Source organism: Eubalaena glacialis, chromosome 12, assembly GCF_028564815.1.
Source record: "Eubalaena glacialis isolate mEubGla1 chromosome 12, mEubGla1.1.hap2.+ XY, whole genome shotgun sequence".
In the NCBI taxonomy this organism is placed as follows: Eukaryota; Metazoa; Chordata; class Mammalia; order Artiodactyla; family Balaenidae; genus Eubalaena; species Eubalaena glacialis.
The window spans coordinates 53,334,735-53,356,142 of NC_083727.1; the positions used below are offsets into that span (position 1 = coordinate 53,334,735).

The 21,408-nt window shown below is 38.9% G+C and overlaps 2 protein-coding genes across 5 annotated transcripts in view; one reads left to right on the top strand and one right to left on the bottom strand.

Annotated features, from left to right (window-relative positions):
* QRSL1 (glutaminyl-tRNA amidotransferase subunit QRSL1) overlaps window positions 1–16,556 on the bottom strand; it is a 28,270-nt gene extending 11,714 nt beyond the window's left edge. For all 3 annotated transcript variants that reach the window (XM_061207034.1, XM_061207035.1, XM_061207036.1), the window contains exons 1-5: window positions 16,432–16,556; window positions 6,534–6,693; window positions 5,862–5,960; window positions 4,504–4,600; window positions 2,218–2,394 (exon numbers count right to left, since the gene is read on the bottom strand). In XM_061207034.1, coding sequence (XP_061063017.1) covers window positions 2,218–2,394; window positions 4,504–4,600; window positions 5,862–5,960; window positions 6,534–6,693; window positions 16,432–16,455 — 557 coding nt within the window. In that variant the 5' untranslated portion in view covers window positions 16,456–16,556. The remainder of the gene's footprint in view (window positions 1–2,217; window positions 2,395–4,503; window positions 4,601–5,861; window positions 5,961–6,533; window positions 6,694–16,431) is intronic.
* RTN4IP1 (reticulon 4 interacting protein 1) overlaps window positions 1–21,408 on the top strand; it is a 106,584-nt gene that overhangs the window by 43,841 nt on the left and 41,335 nt on the right. The window contains exon 1 of one of the 2 annotated variants that reach the window (XM_061207695.1): window positions 16,660–17,343. The exons of the other annotated variant lie outside the window; for it this stretch is intronic. Coding sequence (XP_061063678.1) covers window positions 17,070–17,343 — 274 coding nt within the window. The 5' untranslated portion in view covers window positions 16,660–17,069. Of the gene's footprint in view, window positions 1–16,659; window positions 17,344–21,408 lie in introns of those variants that run through there. 2 annotated transcript variants of the gene reach the window in all.

A 21,408-nucleotide genomic window follows, 5' to 3' on the forward strand; every position in this document is an offset into this window, starting at 1 on the left:
CAACTATGAAGTGTCTGTTCATTTCTTTGCTTAGTTATCTATATAGTCTATGTTTTTCTTATTAAAAAAGAAACCTTGAGGACATTATGCTAAGTGAAATAAGTGAGTCACAAAAGCACAAATACTGCACAATTTCACTTATATGAGGTACCTAGAGTGGTCAAATTCACAGAGACAGAAAGTAAAAGAGTGGTGGCCAGGGGCTGGAGAGGTGGGGGGAGGGCAAATGGGAGGCTATTGTTTAAGTGGTACAGAGTTTAAGTTTTGCAAATGAAACAAGTTCTGGAGACTGGCTGTGTGATAATGTGGATGTACTTAACACTACAGAATTGTACACTTAAAAATAGTTAAGATGAGAAATTTTGTTATGTATATTTTACCACAATTAAAAATTTAAAAATTTTAACTATTTCAGGAAAAAAGGTTTTTCTGATTAGAAAAGTATAATGTCTACTGTAAAAATTAAAATATTTTATAACTATATGATCTATAAAGTGAAATTTCTCTTATAATCACTGCCCCCATAATAATCCTGTTATCATTTTTTATATATATTTATGCAGACACTTCCATGCAACTAACATATATACATATGTAATTATTATTTTTAACAGAAATAAGGCATGCTATACATACTGTTCTGCAACTTGTTATGTGTAATTATTACTTTTAACAGAAATAAGGTCATACTATACATACTGTTCTGCAACTTGTTTTCCACTTAACAGTGTATTTTGGATTTCTTCCCATGTCACCACATAGCGCTCTAAATCATTCTTTTTAGTGGTTGCATAGTATCAATACTCCTAGAATCTTCCTGTTTTAAAAACTATTATAAAAGAAACAAATCAATGGGGGGGAAAACAAATCAGAACACCTGACAGTTTGGGACCCATTCAACCTGGAGTTACTTTGGGTCTGTGCCTCTCTTGAGTACACCCAGAGTGAAGCTGTGGACTGAACAAGGCTCCTACATGTCACATGGCCCTTGCGCTCTACAGAAAATGCAAATTAGATTGTCTTTCTTACCAAGTCCACTTGAGCCACAAAATCAGACTGCTGCTTTCACAATTTCTAAAAGGACACATTTTCTTATTAGGATTCCCTGATGGCTGGGTAAAAGTAAAACCTACATTTCCATAGGAATTATGTGTCAAAATGCCATCTTCTCAAAGCACATTCAGAAAGATGAACACTAAGTGGGGTGAGGAGGATAGAAAAAAGCCCCTAATCTTGCAATCCTTGCCTGTCAGAACTCTCATTAATATTAATGTGGTGCTATAAAATTCCACAGAGATAAAATGAAATGGTTTTACTTGTTAACAAGATTTCAGGGAAACTTAAAAACCTGTAGAATCTATATCTCCATAGCTCTAAAAAATATAAACAAAGAGCTTAGTTTCAGTGGATAATTAGGAAGAGATAAAATACATATAGTACTGCTAAAGAAAACATTCTATTTGGTTAAATTGAGAACAATAAAATAAATATAATAACAGCAATATTTATTTACTCTTCTTTAGATGGTTAAGAAATGCTTTACAAATGGGACTTAAGACAAAGCATGATTGATGGATTCTTTCCAAATACAAAGTATGACAGTTGAACAAATCACCTCCCTACAAATTTGAAAAAACTTTATGTACTGATATACATTTTTAGTTGTAGGTTTAGAAAAACACTATTTAATATATTCTATTGATACATATTAGGAGCATTTTCTTCCTCCCTCCCTCCCTCCCTTCTTTCTTTCCTTCCTTTTTTTTTTTAAGTCAGATTTAGCTGAAGGATAAACCACAGCTAACAATTTAGTTCAGCAGCACTCGACTAAAGCCAAGGTATGTTAGTCTCTAAATATCTGTACAATCAGTGAGCAGATACCCAAATAAATTATTTAAAAATGAAATTCAATGAAGTCTATTTAAGCTAACTGCTTTATTCTGTAAAATCATGTTTTTAAGAGGACCATATACTGTAGAGGAAGAGTTTAAATGCTGTCTTAAATTGAAGTTAAATGTACAGAATACACATAAGTGTACCATAAAGTTGAGTGTTATTTAAGATATAATTTTGATACACCATTGAGCACAAGTAGCTCAATAAAGGGAAATAAAAATACCAAGGTATGAACGACTCTATTGTTGAATTTTGTGTATGGTTTATGACTATTTGTATTAGGTTGGGTTTTTAAAGTACAGATAGAAAAAAACATCTTACGCAAAGCACGTGAACGCTGACACAGCCGCCGCGCTCCCTCCTGAGCTTCCTCCAGTTATCAGCCAATCTGAATCCTCATTCTCACCATGAGACTTCTGCTTCCTCTTTTCTCTATATTGTTTTGAATAACTCCAGGGGTTTTTAACCGGTCCAAATATGCCATCTGTGCTTCCGGATCTGAGATGAAGAAGTGAAGCAAGATATCTTAATACAATTCATTTTATGTAAAATTTTCATCTCCTGATTGTATTATTTGCTTCTGACACTGTATAATCCACTATAACTTGAATTAGAAAAGGTAGGAAGCCTGCTTAGATGTACCTTTCTTTAATTAGACAGTTGAGGAGGTGAAGGATGGGAAGTAACAGCATTTGTGGTAGAAAGTAGGAAAAAACTAGTCTGCTAAGAAAAGAAAATTTTTATCCCAATTGATCATCTAATTCAGCTTAGGATGATTTCCTTCGTAAATTAAGGTCTTCCAGTTGAAGAGTGTCACAAAACATCCAAACAGTTAACAAGTAGTCTTTTGAAGGAATTCCTCTGTTAATCAGAAGTTTTAAGAGGCGAATTCCCCAGTGGTCCAGTGGTTAGGACTCCGCACTTCCACTGCAAGGGGCAAGGGTTCCACCCCTGGTCGGGGAACTAGGATCCCACATGCCGCATGGGGAAGCCGAAAAAATTTTTTAAAAATAAAAATAAAAAAGTCAATTACATTTCTATATACGAACAATGTTAAACAATTAGAAATTGAAAAGAAAACACCATTTTCTATAACATTAAAAAAACATGAAATACTTGGAGATAGATCAAATGTGCAAGATTTATATACAGAAAATCATAAAAATATTGCTGAGAAAAATTAAACTCTAAATAAATGGAAAGATATACAGAATTCATAGGTCAGAAGGCACATATTAAGATGTCAATTTTCTACAACTTGATCTATAAATTCAATACCACCACAATCAAAATCCTATCAAGCTTCTCTGTAGAAATTAGTGAGCCAATTCTAAACCTTATATGGAAACGCAAAGGATCTAGCATACGTAAAATAATTTTGAAGAGGAACAACAAAGTTGAAGAACTCTTATTACCTAATTTCAAGGCTTACTATAAAGCTACAATAATCAAGATAGCGTGATACTGGATATACAGATCAACAACAGAATCCAGAAATGAACCTATACATGTGTTCAACTGATTTTTCTTTTTTAACTAATTAATTTATTTTTGGCTATGTTGGGTCTTTGTTGTTGCGCGCGGGCTTTCTCTAGTTGCGGTGAGCGGGGGCTACTTTTCGTTGCTGTGAGCGGGCTTCTCATTCCGGTGGCTTCTCTTGTTGGGGAGCACAGGCTCTAGGCACGCAGGCTTCAGTAGCTGTGGCTCGCGGGCTCAGTAGTTGTGGCTTGCACACTCTAGAGCGCAGGCTCAGTAGTTGTGGCGCACAGGCTTAGTTGCTCCGGGGCACGTGGGATCTTCCCGGACCAGGGCTCAAACCCAGGACCGCTGCATTGGCAGGCGGATTCTTAACCACTGCGCCACCAGGGAAGCCCCTGTTCAACTGATTTTTGACAAAGGAATCAAAGTAATTTAATTTGAATTCTTATACAAATAGTCCCAGATCTACAGGACAGACATATGTAAAAAAAAAAATGAACTCTGGCTTTCTTCATATCATGTACAAAAAAATTAACTCAACTGGATCACAAGTTTAAATGTAAGAACTGAAACTATAAACCTCTAGGAGAAAACATAGGGAAAAAACCTTTATGACCTTGGGAAAGGTAACGATTTCTTTGAAAAGACAAAAACATGAGTCATTAAAGAAAATGATGAACTGGACTTCATCAAAATTAGAAACTTTCACTCTTTGAAAGGCATGTTCAGAGAATGCAAAGACAAGCCAGAGACTCAGAGAACATATTTTCAAATCACCTATCTGATAATGGACCTGAATCCAGAATATATGGAAAAAACTATTATAACTCAGTAAGAAGACAACCCAACTTTTAAAAAAGGGCAAAAGATTTGAATAGATACTTCACTGAAGATATATGGGTAGCAAAATAAACACATGGTGGTTAACATCGTTAGTCATCAGGGAAATGAAAATTAAAACTAAAATGAGATATGACCTATTAGCAGAACATAATCTCATGGAGGGTCTGAGAAACTGGCATTAGAGTCCTCAAGAAATCACCTCACTACTTTTAGGTACCTACACTTAATGAAATTAAAGACACAGATGAAAGAAATACAAGAAGAGAAAATTTCAATTTTACTTACCCCATAGCAAACTCATCTAAGTTTGTTTTTCCCATTAGTAGAGCTCCCTGATCCAACAACTTCTGAACTACTGTAGCATTATAAGGTGGTACATAACCTGAAAAAAATTCAGTTATTTTCTTCTTTTTTAAAAAAAATTGAGGTATAATTGATTTACAATGTTATATTACAGGCGTACAACATAGTAATTCAAAAATTTTATAGATTATACTCCATTTAAAGTTATTATAAAATGTTGGAATTTTATTATAAAATTCCCTGTGCTGTATAATATATTCTTGTAGCTTATTTATTTTATACATAGTAGTTTGTACCTCTTAATCCCCTCCCCTACCTTGCCCCTGTCCTCTTAAAAATTCAGTAATTTTTATCATAGGAAAGAAAACAGTGAACATGTAAATCATATAGAAGAAACAAAATTTTAAACTGCAATTAAGCAATTCGTATTGACATGTTAATTATTCCTAATTTAAGTAGTAGGTTGTACTTTCTTCTGAAAGTTAACTTTTTCTACTGCTAATTGCTATACGTTTTCCAAAGAAAGTCTATATATTCTGTCTTTACATCCTAAAACTATTGACTTTAACAGTTAGTACTACAAAGTATTGAATGAGATGTACCCAATTCATTTGAAACTAATCACAAATCATTATTTTGCTCATTGTGCTTGACTTTCTCTTCTCGATGTGCAATACCATGGTAATTTTTATCTATTTCCAGCAGGAATAGATCTTCGTTGTCAATTAAAATTTCCTCTCTCTAGTGTATATTCCCAGACAATTAACAAGTCTACCTATCAGAGGAACTTGGGGCATACACCTCATAGAATGTTAGTTTTAGTGCGTAGTACCCTAAATATGCTTTTTCCATTTCTTTTTCCTCCTTGGATCCAAATATCTTGATAAATATGATTCCTTTTTGACCTACTAAACTTTAAAAGATAAAACTAAGCTTCACTATACTAAGTATAGTGATAGATGGAGGAGTCAGGAGATAAAAATAACCAGACAGTAGATGCTAATAAATCCTCATACCATCTGCAAAAGAGGGGGGAATGACAGCCACTTTATACTTATTTCTATGTTACCAACGAGTGGGTGTTAGAGGTCACTTAGCATGTTTGTGATCAGTTATCAAGTCTTCCTAAGTAGGATTCATCCATTAAGCAGGCCTATCCCTGAAGAATAATTTTGCATTCTGAAAGAGCAAATAGTAAAAAGGTAATATTCTACCCTAAGTTATTTTCTTTGCAGATATAATCAGTCTGAGAATATCTTGGTGCTTTAGTATCTTATCTTTAATTTAAACTGAAAAATACCTATTTTTATAAAACAATGCTCCGGTCAGTTAAACTTTACCTTTCAGCATGTTTGATGCACATGTTGTCTCAATGCCGGCCGTGCTAAAGTTGTCTTTTACCGCAACAGGAATTCCATCTAAATCCCCGAGTGAGAGACCTGCATTAAAAAGCCAAAAGAATAGAAGACATATTGGGTTGGCCAAAAAGTTTGTTTGGGTTTTTTCATAGTATCTTATGGGAAAAGCCAAATGAACTTTTTGGCCAACCCAGTATCTAGTTCAAAATACAGACATTAACACTAGTTATTAACTACTAGTTTTTGCTAAAGATACGTCTTCAGAAATCAAATTTGTTAGAAATTATTACAGTTGGACATTATACCCGTTAGCCTCATTTTTATTATACCTCATGGCCAGTTCTTTTTTTAAAAAAAAGTTTATGTATGTATGTGTATATGTGTATATATATATATATATTTATTTATATTTTAAAATTTTTTGGCCATGCCGGCTGGCTTGTGGGATCTTAGCTCCCCGACCAGGGACTGAACCTGGGCCCCCAGCAGGGGAAGCTCAGAGTCCTAACCACTGGACCACCAGGGAATTCGCCAGTTCTTTAAATAAGGGAATTTTTTATGTTTAAAGCTCCACTTGCCAAATGGAGACTGCTATAACGAATTAAACTCTTTCTCTCGGGATGTCACAATTAAGTATAATTCAAAGTAATTTACCTTTCTTATATCTTTTCTCTGATTCTTCAGCTTGCTTTAAGGCCACCTCTTCTGATACAGTAATATAAGCATTTAGAAACTTGGTCTTCTTGATAAGGGAGAGACATCTTTGACAGAGCTCAGTTGGAGTAACTTGGCCTTGTTTCAGTGCCGCAGAAACCTAGAGCATACACAATTCAAAAACCCTTTGCCAAGTCTGCAGAAGTTTCAGATGTTACACTGAGGCGGGGAGATAGAGTGGTTAAGTATATAAATTTGAAGTGAGGCTTGGATTCAAAACCAAGAGAACCTATCAAGTCTACACTTACTTAGGATGGTGAATAAGGGTAACACATCGGTCAGCTGAAAGATGGGTTGGAGGACACCACAGTCATAGCCCTAGCTGAGGAACTCTACATCAGGCTTGAACAAACAAGATCACTGGTTTAGGTAAGCCGTCCTGTCTAGGAGAAGTAGAGGCCCAGTGTGGGTGAATCATGGGTTAGGGTAGATTGTGTACAGAGAAAAGCTTAGCTGCAACACAGGCCATCCACAATGCAAAAACCAGAATGAACTAGACAAGGCATTACAGGACTTTATGGCCCCAAATAAGTGATCTTTATTAAACAGACCTTTTTATCTATTGGAGAATTCAAGCAAGAGCCACTACAAATTGAGAGAAATGCTTGTAAAATATGGGTTCAAAAGCCAACTAAAAACAAGCTTTTCTAAAACCCTGTCTTTGATGCATTAGGAAGGCTAGTAAAGAACGCGTTAAAATAAACTGCACTTCAAGTGACCAGAACCTGTATATTGACAGTAAGTAAAGCCTAAGGTGAAGTGCTGACTTGTAATACTTCCTGTAGGAAGTAATAATAAATACTTACTAATTGAATAAAAGGAATGAATAACAAGAAGACAAAGATGATATCAAGTCTTTAGAGACCATCTGAAAAGAGTTGGGTAAGATGGTAGCTCAGACAAGGGGGATGGGGAAAAGTAACATTTGCTGAGTATTTACCAAGAGCCAGGCACTGTTGTTGCTTTAGATTCATTATTACTTTATTTAGCCCTTAAAACAACCACTTAGGGCTACCCTGGTGGCACAGTGGTTAAGAATCCGCCTGCCAATGCAGGGGACACGGGTTCGAGCCCTGGTCTGGGAAGATCCCACATGCCATGGAGCAACTAAGCCCGTGTGCCACAACTACTGAGCCCGTATGCCTCAACTACTGAGCCCGTATGCCTCAACTACTGAGCCCGTATGCCTCAACTAGTGAAGCCCGTGCACCTAGAGCCCGTGCTCTGCAACAACAGAAGCCACCGCAATGAGAAGCCAACACACTGCAACAAAGAGTAGCCCCCGCTCGCTGCAACTAGAGAAAGCCCGCGCACAGCAACGAAGACTCAATGCAGCCAAAAAATAAATAAATAAATTTATTAAAAAAAAAACAAAAAAAACCCAACCACTTGTTAGGTATTATTAACCTCATTTTATAGATAAAGAAACTGAAGCTAAGAGAGGTTAAGTGATTTGTCCAAAGTCACAGAAATAGTAAAGGGTAACTTAACAGGTAGTAATAGTAAAAGTTAACAGGTAACTGCTCCTTCACCATTTCTCTCTGCACCAGTGGAAGCTTAGCTCGTCCTGTATGCTGACTGTATTTCCACGTGTCCTATATAAATCAAGCAATAGGACTTTGCATTTAGGGGAAAATCTGCAAATGATCTGCTCTAGGCTGTTGAATAAATCATCAAAGTGGTGGTATTCTTAGGCCTGAGGGTTTTAAGCCAGAAAAGCAGTGCGAATAGGCCATTGAGAGGACCCCCTAATGCTGATGCACAAGAGGAGGAAAGGGCTGCCATGGGGATGCTGGGGGAGGGGTTCAGGATGGGGAGGGGTTCAGGATGGGGAGGGGTTCAGGATGGGGAGGGGCAGCTGGGCTCAACTTAAAGGAGGTAACCTAGCAACAAGAAGAGATATTTCTGTTGAATGGTTTGTATGAGATGTAAACTCTTTAGAAGACAGAAACTGGAGAAAAAGAAAAGACAGCAATGTATTGTAATATTGTAAACATGGAGTGGGCTTATGTAAATAGGCTGAGTGCAAGCGTCAGAACTAGCAAAAACAGAAAGCTGGAGACACAGAGAGGTATATAAACAGGCCTACTCCAGAGCGAAATTATAAAAATGAGGAAGATTATGCCTGCCATTTTCTCTTCTTCTTTGCCTCCCTTCAAGTCCTCTAATGCCCATTATCCTCAAGTTGCCTTCTGACTTGCCAAGTGATATGAGAATAAGAGGTAAGGAACTGCAGTTATGGTTACAAGGGCAAGAAATTAGACTGTCTGGGAGCATTCTTTTTATTTATTTATTGAAGTATAGTTGATTTATAATGTTGTGTTGGTTTCAGGTGTACAGCACAGTGATTCAGTGATACATACAAATATATCTATTTTTTCCAGATTCTTTTCCCTTATAGGTTATGACAGTATTGAGTATAGTTCCCTGTGCTATAAAGTAGGTCTTGTGGTTACCTATTTTATATATAGTAGTGTATATATGTTAATCTCAAGCTCCTAATTTATCCATCTCCCCCACGCCCTTCCCCTTTGGTAACCATAAATTTGTTTTCTTTGTCTGTGGGTCTATTTCTGTTTTGTATATAAGTTCATTTGTATAATTTTCTTTTTTTTTTAGTTTCTACATATAAGCAATATCATATATTTGTCTTTCTCCGTCTGGCTTACTTCACTTAGTATGATAATATCTACGTCCATCCATGTTGCTACAAATGGCATTATTTCATTTTTTATGGCTGAGTAATATTCCATTGTATATATGTACCACATGTTCTTTATCCTTTCATCTGTTGATGGACATTTAGGTTGCTTCCACGTCTTGGCTATTGTAAATAGTGCTGCAATGAACATTGGGGGGGGGGGGGGGCGTGTATTTTTTCAAATTATGGTTTTCTCCAGATATATGTCCAGGAGTAGGACTGCAGATCATATGGTAGCTCTACTTTTAGTTTTTTTTTTTTTTTTTTTTTTAAACCAAGTCATTTTATTTATTTATTTATTTATTTATTTATTTATTTATGGCTGTGTTGGGTCTTCGTTTCTGTGCGAGGGCTTTCTTCTAGTTGTGGCAAGCGGGGGCCACGCTTCATCGCGGTGCGCGGGCCTCTCACTATCGCGGCCTCTCTTGTTGCGGGAGCACAGGCTCCAGACGCGCAGGCTCAGTAATTGTGGCTCACGGGCCCAGTTGCTCCGCGGCATGTGGGATCTTCCCAGACCAGGGCTCGAACCCGTGTCCCCTGCATTGGCAGGCAGACTTTCAACCACTGCGCCACCAGGGAAGCCCTACTTTTAGTTTTTTAAGGAAGCACCATACTGTTCTGGGAGTACTCATTTTATTTTTTATTTATTTATTTTAAAAAAATTTTATTGATTTATTTTCTTTATTTTTTTTTTTTGGCTGTGTTGGATCTTAGTTGCAGCACGCTGGGTCTTTGTTGAGGCGTGCAGATCTTTCGTTGCAGCGTCGGCTCTTCGTTGTGGTGCGCATGTTTCTCTCTAGTTGTGGCGCGCGGGCTTCTCTCTAGTTGTGACATGCACGGGGTCCAGAGCACGTGGGCTCTGTAGTTTGTGGCAGGCAGACTCTCTCGTTGGGGCACGTGAGCTCAGTAGTTGTGGCACGTGGGCTTAGTTGCCCCGTGGCATGTGGGATCTTAGTTCCCCGACCAGGGATGGAACCTGCATCCCCTGCATTGGAAGGTGGATTCTTTACCATGGACCACCAGGGAAGTCCTTGGGAGTACTCATTTTAAATGGTAATCTTTGTTAGGACCATTTTTAGGAAATTTAGATTTGAGAAACTCAATAAGGGTATTGGAGAAGAGAAATGAAAACAAAGATGCTAATTAGCTAGAATGGATTAGACGTTAAGGATTATGACATATAAATAGTACAGCTCTCCTGGAGCAAAACTAAAGGTATCATATCTGAATATAAGACGAAATCAACTAGAAAAGTTTTCTCTTCCCTCTTTTCTCAAAACCCCCAGCTCATATGAAGCACAGGCCTTGGATAAGATTATATTACTCTCCTTGGTGTGTTAATCTACAGTCTCCCTGATACTCCTTTTCATTCACTGAAGTTTTTAGCAGCTGGTTTGCTGTAATCTTCTTTTCTATGGCTCCTATTGCTCTTTTTGTTGACTTCAAACTTCAAGTCAGGTACACGGACACCTGGCCTCTCAGTTCCTGACCTCACTTCACACAAACTCTTCCTTCACCTCACCCCATTACCAGCTCACATGGTCATTAGCCCAGACTATATCATTACCGACATCTGTATCATCTCCCAAACCTCAGTTCTAATTATCCCACATCTCTTGTCCCCTGAGCTCATTTACTCTACTACCCACATGGTCAGCAAGAAAACGGGGAACAGGGACTTCCCTGGTGGTGCAGTGGTTAAGAATCCGCCTGCCGATGCAGGGGACATGGGTTTGATCCCTGGTCCGGGAAGATCCCATATGCCATGGAGCAACCAAGCCCGTGAGCCACAACTACTGAGCCTGCACTCTAGAGCCTGCGAGCCACAACTACTGAGCCCATGTACCACAACTACTGAAGCCCATGTGCCTAGAGCCCATGCTCTGCAACGAGAAGCCACCACGATGAGAAGCCCTCGTGCTGCAACAAAGAGTAGCCCCTGCTCACCACAACTAGGGAAAAGCCCACGTGCAGCAACGAAGACCCAACACAGCCAAAAATAAAAATAAAAAAATAAAAAAATATTAAAAAAAAAAGAAAGAAAGAATATGGGGACCTCAGTCCTACAACCACAAAGAAATGTATTCTGCCAACCAGTGAGGTGGAAAGAGGATCCCAAGGCATCCAAAGAGACTGCAGCTCTGGCTGACACCTTGATTTCAGCCTTGTGAGACTCTGAGTAGAGAACCCAGCTACTCCATTCCTGGATTCCTGACCCACAAAACCGTGAGATGATAAGATTGTGTGTGTGTTTTAAGACTGTGTTATTTTAAGCTGAAAAGTTTATACTAATTTGTTACACAGCAGTAGAAAAGTAATATACCTTCTTAGAAAAATTAAGAAATCTTCCTCAGGAACCATTCTTCTTAGAAAACAGGGGAAGAGAAAACTGTAAATACATATAATCTAGTAATTTTGTCATTGTAACAAAATTAGTGTTAATAATGGCACTTGGTTCTAGGCATTATCCTAGATGTTTTTTTCCCCTCACTGATAGGTTTTTATTTATTTATTTATTTATTTTATTTATTTATTTTTGGCTATGTTGGGTCTTCGTTGCTGCGCGTGGGCTTTCTCTAGTTGTAGCGAGCGGGGGCTACTGTTCGATGCAGTGCGCGGGCTTCTCTCGTTGTGGAGCACGGGCTCTAGGTGCATGGGCTTTAGTAGTTGCAGCACACAGGCTCAGTAGTTGTGGCGCATGGACTTAGTTGCTCCGTGGCATGTGCGATCTTCCCGGACCAGGGATTGAACCCATGTCCCCTGCATTAGCAGGCGGATTCTCAACCACTGCACCACCAGGGAAGTCCCCTAGATGTTTTATATTTCATTTAATCTTCATATCCACACTAAGAGGCTGACATTATTTCCATTTTACAGATAAATTACTGAAGTTCCTGCTTAAAATCACATAGCTAGAAAGTAGCAGAGCTGGGATTCAACCAAAGCCTGATCTTGTTTCCAAAGCCCATGCTCTGGTCCACTATACTCTACTACTTCTCTATGCAGGCTGTTACAGCATTTACTCCTCTGTAGCAAATAGAGAACATTTTGTTAACTTTACACATAACATCAAAGCTTCACTTAGGAAAAGAACTGTCTTTCAAATGAAAAACTGTCTTGATAAATGCTGAAGGTATAGAAGAGCCCTTGAAAGCTGAGTGTCTGGTTGACTGGTACTCTCTTTAACACACTCATTTAACATTCATGCTTTTTGTCTCCACTGTTCCAAGAAACAGCACATCAAGATCACCAGTAACCTCCACATTCCTAAATCCAGCAGTCATGGCCCAGTCCAGCAGCACTCAGCATTCAACACAAGACATCACTCCCTCCTTGAAGCACTTCTTTTTCACTTGTATTTCAGGACACCAAGCCATCCTGGTTTTCCTCTTGCCTTACTGGCCACTCCTTCAAGTCTCTTTTGCTGGCTCTGCTTCCTACTGCTGACCCCTAAATGCTGGAAAGTTTTAGGCCTTGTTCTATATTTACACTCAGATGTCATCTGACCATATAACTTCAATTATGTCCTCTACTCTGGACAATTTATATCCTATTACCTAGCTTCTTTCTTGATCTCCACATTCCTGTATCTACCTGCTTAACTGACATCTTCACTTGGATATCTTTAGAAGCATCTCAAAATTAACATGTGTTGATAACTTTCTCCTCACAACATGCTCCCTGTAGAGTCTTTCCCATCTTGATAAATGTTACCATTTCTACAATTGCCCAGGCCCCAAACCTAAGCATCCTCCTTGATTCATCTCTTTCCCTCAAATCCCATATCCAATCCATCAGAAAGCCATACCTTAAAAAACTAACACCCGGGTTTCCCTGGTGGTGCAGTGGTTAAGAATCCGCCTGCCAATGCAGAGGACACGGGTTCGAGCCCTGGTCCAGGAAGATCCCACATGCCACGGAGCAACTAAGCCTGTGAGCCACAACTACTGAGCCTGTGCTCTAGAGCCCGCGAGCCACAACTACTGAGCCCACGAGCCACAACTACTGATCCTGCATGTCACAACTACTGAAGCCCACGTGCCTAGAGCCCGTGCTCCGCAGCAAGAGAAGCCACCGCAATGAGAAGCCCGCACACCGCAACGAAGAGTAGCCCCTGCTCGCTGCAACTAGAGAAAACCCGCGCACAGCAACGAAGACACAACCCAGCCAAAAATAAATAATAAATTTAAAAAACCCAAAAACAACAACAACAAAAAACTAACACCCACTTTGCACTACCTCTCCTCCCATCACCCTATCCATGCTGCCATCAGCTCTTGACAATGCAACGACCTTCTAACTGGTCTTCCTGCTTCCCTACTTGCTTTCCTATAAACCATAATCCTGAATAACACGAAGGAGCTTTTTAATTTTTAAATCAGATCATGTCCAAAGACTCACAACTTCCCAGAGGATTTGCATTACATGTAGAATAAAATCCACACTCCTTAACATGGCCTGAAAGGTAATCTGGCTCCTGCTTATCTATAACCTCATCTCCCACTACTCTTCTCGTTCAGTTCTCTTGGGTCTGCTGGCCTTCCTGCTATTCCTTGACCACATCAAGTTTGCTCTTGCTTCAGAGACATTGCACTTTTATTCTTTCCTCTGCCTGTAACACCCTTCTCCCAGATCTTCCCAGGGCTCACCCTTCTCATCCTTCAGGTCTACTAAAAATCACCCACTCAGTGAGCGAAACCTTCCCTGACCACTCTATCTAAAACATCCATCTCCCCAACTAATTCACACACTATAGCCTGCTTAATCTTTCTTCATAGCACCTACACTACCTGAAATTCTATTATTTACTTAAACAAAGAAACTTATTTAATGCCTGCTTCCCCACAAAAATGTAGGCTTCATGAGGGCAGGAACTTCTGTCTTCAATGCTAATCCCCAGTGTCTGGAACACAGAGGTGCTCAATAAATGTTAACTGAATGAATGAATTACTGAGTTGTTTAAAATTTGGAGTCTACTTTCCCATAGAACAGTAATTAAATGTTCTTAGGCTAGACCCCCAAGAAGCCTACTGGATATATAATTAACTTTCTTTAATATAACAATAATCAATTAATATAACTTTAGGGTTAATAATATTAGCCTGGCATCTGGTTCCTAGAAACACTGAGATCATGCCATAAAAAAGGAAGGTGAAAGTAAGACTCTTCCCCCTTACTGAGTGTACCTGGGTAAAATTTACAAGTAGCAGTTTTACCTCCTATTTGGCATTTTACCTCCTTTTAGCGCTTCCTCCTAGGGCTCCTCTACTGCCCTAAGCCTCCACTTAGGCCCCCAAATTGTCTCAAAATGCCATAGTTTCCAGCCCCTCCCTCAATCCCCTCCTCTGCAAAATTTCCCCTTTCTTTAATTGATTATCTCAGCCAGGGTGTGATGGAGAGAAATCTGATTGAACTATTATAATTCACAACAATGGATAAATAAATCAATTCAACCTTCCCAGGCATCTTTACATATTTAAAATAGAATGTGTACTAAATTAATTAATCTCTAATTGGTAGAATTTGGGGCATTGGTACAATGATGTGGAAAAAACAGAGTGGACAGAAGATATATTATGGGCTGGGAAAATAAGCAAATAATGTTTTCCACACAATAGGCATCAATAAATATTTGTTAAAGGAGTGATTAAGTGAAAGTAATCATGCCAAGGCAATTTCCTGACTACCCTTGGGTCAGCTTCCCTTTTCCCCCTTGAGGTAAAAGTTGTTTCTGACACTGGCTCACTGGACATTAGGAAGGGGTGGCACAAAAAAGGTAGTGCTGGGGGAAAGGGCAGAAAAAGAAAATACCGTATTTTTTAGGTTATATTTCATTTTAAAACAAGTTTGAAGTTAAAATTTTTTTAATTTTTAAAAACAAATTGGATTCTTCACTGATAGTATAGGCAAGATACAATTTAGGATGGTAAAACAAAAATGTATTTAGGGGAATAACTATTTATTATTTAAAACCTGTGGATTTAAAGTTCTCATAATTTACAGCTTTCTAAAAGGCTGCCAGCTGGAAAAAGAAAAAAAAAAAAACACTTCCCAGGTGAAGATACAAACGGAAGATGGAAGGCGGGGTAGGTCCTCAATGGCTACTTATCAGCAGAATCACCTGGAACCCAGGTTAAACCATATACTCTGGGCCTTACCATACTAACCTTCCTGAGTGGGACACAGCTGTAGCTTTAAGGCGGGCCGAGGTGATTCTGATAGCAGTGGGCCTGCAGACAGCTCTGCAGGTTGAGAGATCAGAAAGCAAGGAGATCTGAACTAAAGCCCTAACAGCAGGGATAAAGTGAGAGAACAGGTTCCCAACGTAATTTCAAAAGAGAACTAACACGGTTTAGTGACTTACTGGATATGATATGACATATGAAGAAGAATCTAAGGGCAACTGGGATAACAGTTGTGCCGCTAAAAACAGAATATTAAGAATTCCGTAATTAGGTTTTTGTTTGTTTTTTATGATGGAGGTTGAGACGCAAGAGGTGGTTCTGTTACAAGGATGAAGTCAACTTTGGTTAAATTGATCAAACTCTTGTGGGAGTTTTGGAAGAGATGTCCATTAGACATTCAGAAATATAGCCCAGAGTTCAAAAATGATGTCCAGGAAATGGAGACACGGGTAAGAGAATCATTGGTATCTTGGTGGTAGTTGAAGCTTGGAGAATGAATATATCCAGGGGGGGAAAAGCTAAGAATCACTAGTTTGGCTTTTGCAAGGGACAGATTTGCGGGCTTCTTAGTGAGGACTGCATCAGATGTGTGTAGCGGACAAGAGAGACTGACGTGGACCAGCCAAATCCCCCTTATCTGGCAGAGCCCACTTTGAGACCGGCCAGGGCCCCATGCAGCCAGAGCGAACGAATAATCGAGAGAAGCCACTGTTCCCTTCCACCCCACAGCGCGGCGGTGCAGAAGCCTCCCCCGCTGAGATCCTAACTCCTGAACGGATATCAGGAGCACAGCCTAAGGACCCGGAGGTCCGTATCCCCCATCAAGTTCCAGGAAAGAAGGCGGCGAGGCTGACCAAGATGCGCGCCGGCCGGGGGACGCCTCCTCCACGTGAACAAGGACTCCGCGAATCTTCCCGACCTCCCTGGGCCCTCAGCAGAGAATTCCACTCACTTCTCGGAGGGTCCGGCCCAACATGGTCCTGGTGTCCCACCCGCCACCACAGGAGCCTGGTGACAAGGAGGAAAAAGAAAGGTCAGCTGCCGCTGCTGGTATTACAAGGGCGCAGCCATTTGCCAGAGAACCTGTCAGCACCGAGTACTCAGATTGGTCGAATTGCAGCCCGAGGAAGATGATCTTTGCACGCGATTGGCTGGCGCCGCTAAGGAAGTCCTGCGGGGAAGTAGAGCTGGTGGCAAGGAGACTCCGGGGGTCGCGGCGGGAGCCTGGAAGTGTGTGAATTTCTCTGACATCCGGATCGCGAGCGGAGTCGGCTTGTCCCGCAGAAGGCTCCCGGGACAGGGCAGGATTCTAGCGGTTTTGTTTTTGTTTTTAAGGGGAGGGGGTGTAAGGGAGGAGGAGGATGGACAGAATACTGACTGGAACGTTAATTGGAGCATTTCAGATGTGAAGAGTAGAGTAGTTCCATACTCTTCTTTCTTCAGTTGCTCCATCAGTCTAACTTCATTTTTGAATGCTCAACTTTGAAACAGGCCAGAGTGTTTGGCAGAATTTGACCGAATTCAGGTGTGAGGGTTTGATCCAGTATAAGTGCCTTTTAATTAGGGCACGCAATTCAACCACTGTTAACGATGGGATTTCTGAAGACCTGTGTACTTAGAAGAAATGCATGCAATGCGGTTTGCTTCTGGAGAAGACAAGTTGTACAAAAGCCTTCGGTTAGAAAGATTAGTACTACCTCTCCAAGGAGCACTGTCATGCCCGCTTGGGTGATAGATAAATATGGGAGTAATGAAGTGCTTCGATTTACTCAGAACATGATGATACCAATGATACACTATCCAAATGAAGTCATTATCAAAGTTCACGCTGCGAGTATAAATCCTATAGATGTTAATATGAGAAGTAAGTTTCAAAAGACATTCCTCAATCACCTTTTTTTTTCCTTCAATCTCATCAGGGATTAGTTTTAAAAGGTCAGTTGTTATTGACTACACTTTTTGGGTTAACACAAAGGAATTGTTTAGGGTTTTGACAGTATCTCAGTAGATACTATTTTCAAAATTTTTGAAATTGCAATGTCCACGGTATGCTTTAATCTTTCACAAAATATAAGTTTGAATTGCTTCCAATACTACCTAAAAATGTAAATTGGGACTTGAGAATTGTATCCACAGCTAACTTTCTGGTACACTCTCCTGGGAACTTTGTGATATTCTGAGGTCCATCACAGGTTTTAGAGGTATGCTTATGTTTTCATATCAGTTCAGAATTTGCATTTTCATAGTAATTTTTATTTCCCTCCCACTAATCACAGCTTTGTTTAATGGTCCAGTGGACAAAGCAGCAAAACAGGATGCCAAGATATGGACACAGTACTTTCCTCATTTTTGCTGTTGCATTCTGCAAAGTTAAAATACACTTTTCTGTTATGTGCCATCCTCAATGGGAATAATGTTATCTTAATTTCTGCTGGTGAATATTGACAAAGCTTGGAGAGTACTATATTCCTTATGCAATTATTATAGTGCTGAAAAGATTGATTACTATTTGTGAATTACTTTAACTTTGGAAAATAATGACAAAAAATGAGCAATTGAAATGTGGCTAGTCGGGGATGTACAGTTAATGTAAAATATACACTAGATTTCAAAGGCTTAGTAAGAAAAAAATGAATGTAAAATATCTTATTAATAATTTTATGTTCATTACATATTAACCTGATAATATTTTGGATATATTAAGTAAAATATTATTAACATTAATTTCACTTCTTTCTTTTTATAGTGACTACTAGAAAATTTTAAGTTAGCTATGTGGCTTGCATTATATCTCTATTGGACAGTGCTGATCTAGACATGTGAAGAATAACTGTTACGTATTTCTTTGTGGGGAGGGAGTTTGGGGAAAGACTTGGACTCAAAATGTAGCTGGAAAGCTCTATTAAGAATTAATTGAAATGACTTTATGATGATTGCCTCATGAAATACACATTTGTATTCTTTTTGTTTGCTTTAAAGTAATAATTGCCATTACTAGTTGGGCATGTTGTTTCAGTTTATTCCATTTACATTGGGCATGAAGATAATTTAGTTTTTATCGGAATTATCTTTAAGTGGTAGATTTATACCCAGTGACCATTATGTTTTTTTCATTTCCTTGATTATAAGCTCTTTGAAGGTAGATCCCATGCCCTGTCAACTGTAGCCTGTTTCTGTGCTTCACATGTGTAGTTGCCATTCAGTCATTATTTTTAATGTCATTTTATATTTTCATTCTAATTTAAGGTTGCAAACTAAAATAAGTGGTTTTTGTCTTCATTTAGATCTGTTAACTTTTCATTTCTTTGAATGCACATGCACAATTTGTATTGTATACATTTTAACTTCAGTAGAATGGCTGGATCTGGACTTTCTAGGCTGCTATTTAGTGTAATATTATAACACATTTTACTTTTATATAGTATTCTTGAGACATCTTAGTTTTTTATGACTTGACTGGGTAATATTATTTGCAAGTTATCCTCTTTATTTCCTGCTCATGAATTCTTTTTGGAGAATGTGTGATTATCGTTGCAGAAGATACCTGAAATATGGGGAAATAAAATAATGAGTATAAGATCGTAAGCTGTAGGGAGCAGTTATTTCCCTTGACAAGAAAGCAAGGACATGTCTATTTTGAAAGATGAAAGCCGGCTGTTTTTCTGGAGATGTCCACTATTGTTGGACATAAAATCATAAATCATATAAATGGCTAATGAATAATGAATAATCTTAAAATAGAAAAAAAATACAGCCAACAGCATCATACCAACAAAGTTTGGTTTCTTTAGATGGAATTAAAACTTTTGAAACTGATGGCAGATTTAGGATTTTCCAAACCATTCCAACTCTGAACCAAAATGGTCACCTCTAAGAATGGGACAGAGCTCCTAAGGGTTCCCATTCATTGTGTCACCAAGCAGATTCTCAGTTCCTAACTACCAGCTGTTTCTGGATTTGGGGCTAGTTTAGCTGGTACCAATGAGCCAGAGTTACTCAGGTGATATCGAGGTGACCAAGAAAACAACCTTGCCCTGCAGGCTGTGTAGCTTAGAGAGGACTGAAGATTTTTTTTTTTTGCAGCTCTGAAACAGCAGCTAAAATTTGACATGGCTAAATGCCCGCTTCTGTTGATCAAACCACATAGGAATTTCAGTGAATAATTGTTTAATTGTGTTTGAGAGTGGAAAAGGAATGTAAGACAGGAAAGTAAAATGTGACTTTTGTGAGTATTACATGTGAAGTTTTTTTTTTCCCCTGATAGAATGCACTCGTAACCAGCCAGCTGGCAAGTATGTAATATTGGCATGGTGGCCATCAGCTTAGATTTTCTGGGACTTTCCCAACTTTCAAACACTTTCTTCCATGTGTCTTGATTTTTATTAAAAACAACTTCTGCAAGCTACCCTCCTGTCAGCCTCTCTCCCTGTATCCTCTACCTCCTGCTGCGTGGATTAACTGTCATTGCTCTCATCTAAGCCCAGCTCTCCACCTCGGTTCTAGACCCCATGCCCTCTCACCCACGGAGGAGCATTGTTTCAGCAGTTCTCTCCTGCGTCTTCAGTCTTTTCCTTTCCACTGGATCATTCCCATTGGCATACAAACTTGCTGTTAATTTCTCCATTCTTAAAGAGGAAAAAAAAAAAAAAACTTAAAAATCCTTCCTCTATCGCACTGGTCCCCCTCCAGCCACTGCCCCATTTCTCTGCTCTCCTCTGTAAGCAAAACTATTTGAAAGAGTTGAATGTTCTCATGGTCTCCAATTCCTCACTCCCATTCTCTCTGTCACCCCATGCCACAGCAACCGCTCCTATGAAGGTCACGAAAGACCGCTGTGTTGTTGGATCCAATATTTTGTTTTGTTTGTTTGTTTGGGAGGTTTTGTTTTTTAAAAGCCTATTGGCAGCTTTTGACCTTATTTGAAAAACTGTCTTCCCCATCAGCAGCATTTGACTTCTTTAAGTGACCCTCTTCACTTGGCTTTCTGAACACCTTTTCACTGGCCAAGCCTTCTCGGGCTCCTTTGCTGGTTTCTCCTCATCCTAGGATTTAATGAGGATGAGTGGGAGAAAAGGGGAGACTTACTGAGTGGTTTAGTGATTCTGGAGCATAAATTGTGGTACATGGCACTAGAAAGGTAAGCAGGGTGCTTATCTTGGAGAGCCTTACATAGCAGAAATGTTCTCAGAAGGATGTCGAGCAGAAGAGATGACAACAGTACTTTTGTGTCTTAGAAAAGCCATTTTATATGTTGAAGCTGTGTAGTAAACTACTTTGGATTATTATAGATATTATAGCCAATTTATTTGAACCAAAAAAATACTGATCAGAGGAATGTCTTCAGCTCTGTTTAGCTGATATTTATGTAAACGTTCTTAAAAATAAAATGATGTATAATAAAGCAGTCAACCTGATTTAACATATCAGAACTGATGCAGCCAAGTGGTTCTTTTCCATTTGGGAACCTTGCACTTAACCCAGAGATGTTCTAGAAACTTTTTTTGCGAGGCAGGGACAAGTACTCATAGACCAGTGTCAGTGTCAAATACTATACCCATGCCTTATTTATTTGCTTATTAACCAGACAACTTTAACATTATCTTCTTCACCGGACTTGGCTTCAGATGACTTTGTTGTTTAAAAAGTCCATGAATGAATAAATTAACAAAGAATCCATCTTCAAAGAACAAAGTAAAACCTATAAAAGAAAATACTGAAAGTTCTGAAGACAGTTTCAAAATTGGAATTTCAAAAACAGTGATTGTTAATCAACTATACTCCAGTATAAAATAAAAATTAAAAACAGTGATTATGACTTTCCAAATAATTTTCTTTGAAAGGAGCAACACTCATTGTTTTTATGCTTTCTTGTGTGATGGTAAAAAATTTATAAGGTTGATTACTTTATAATCTGCATCTTGAAGATCTA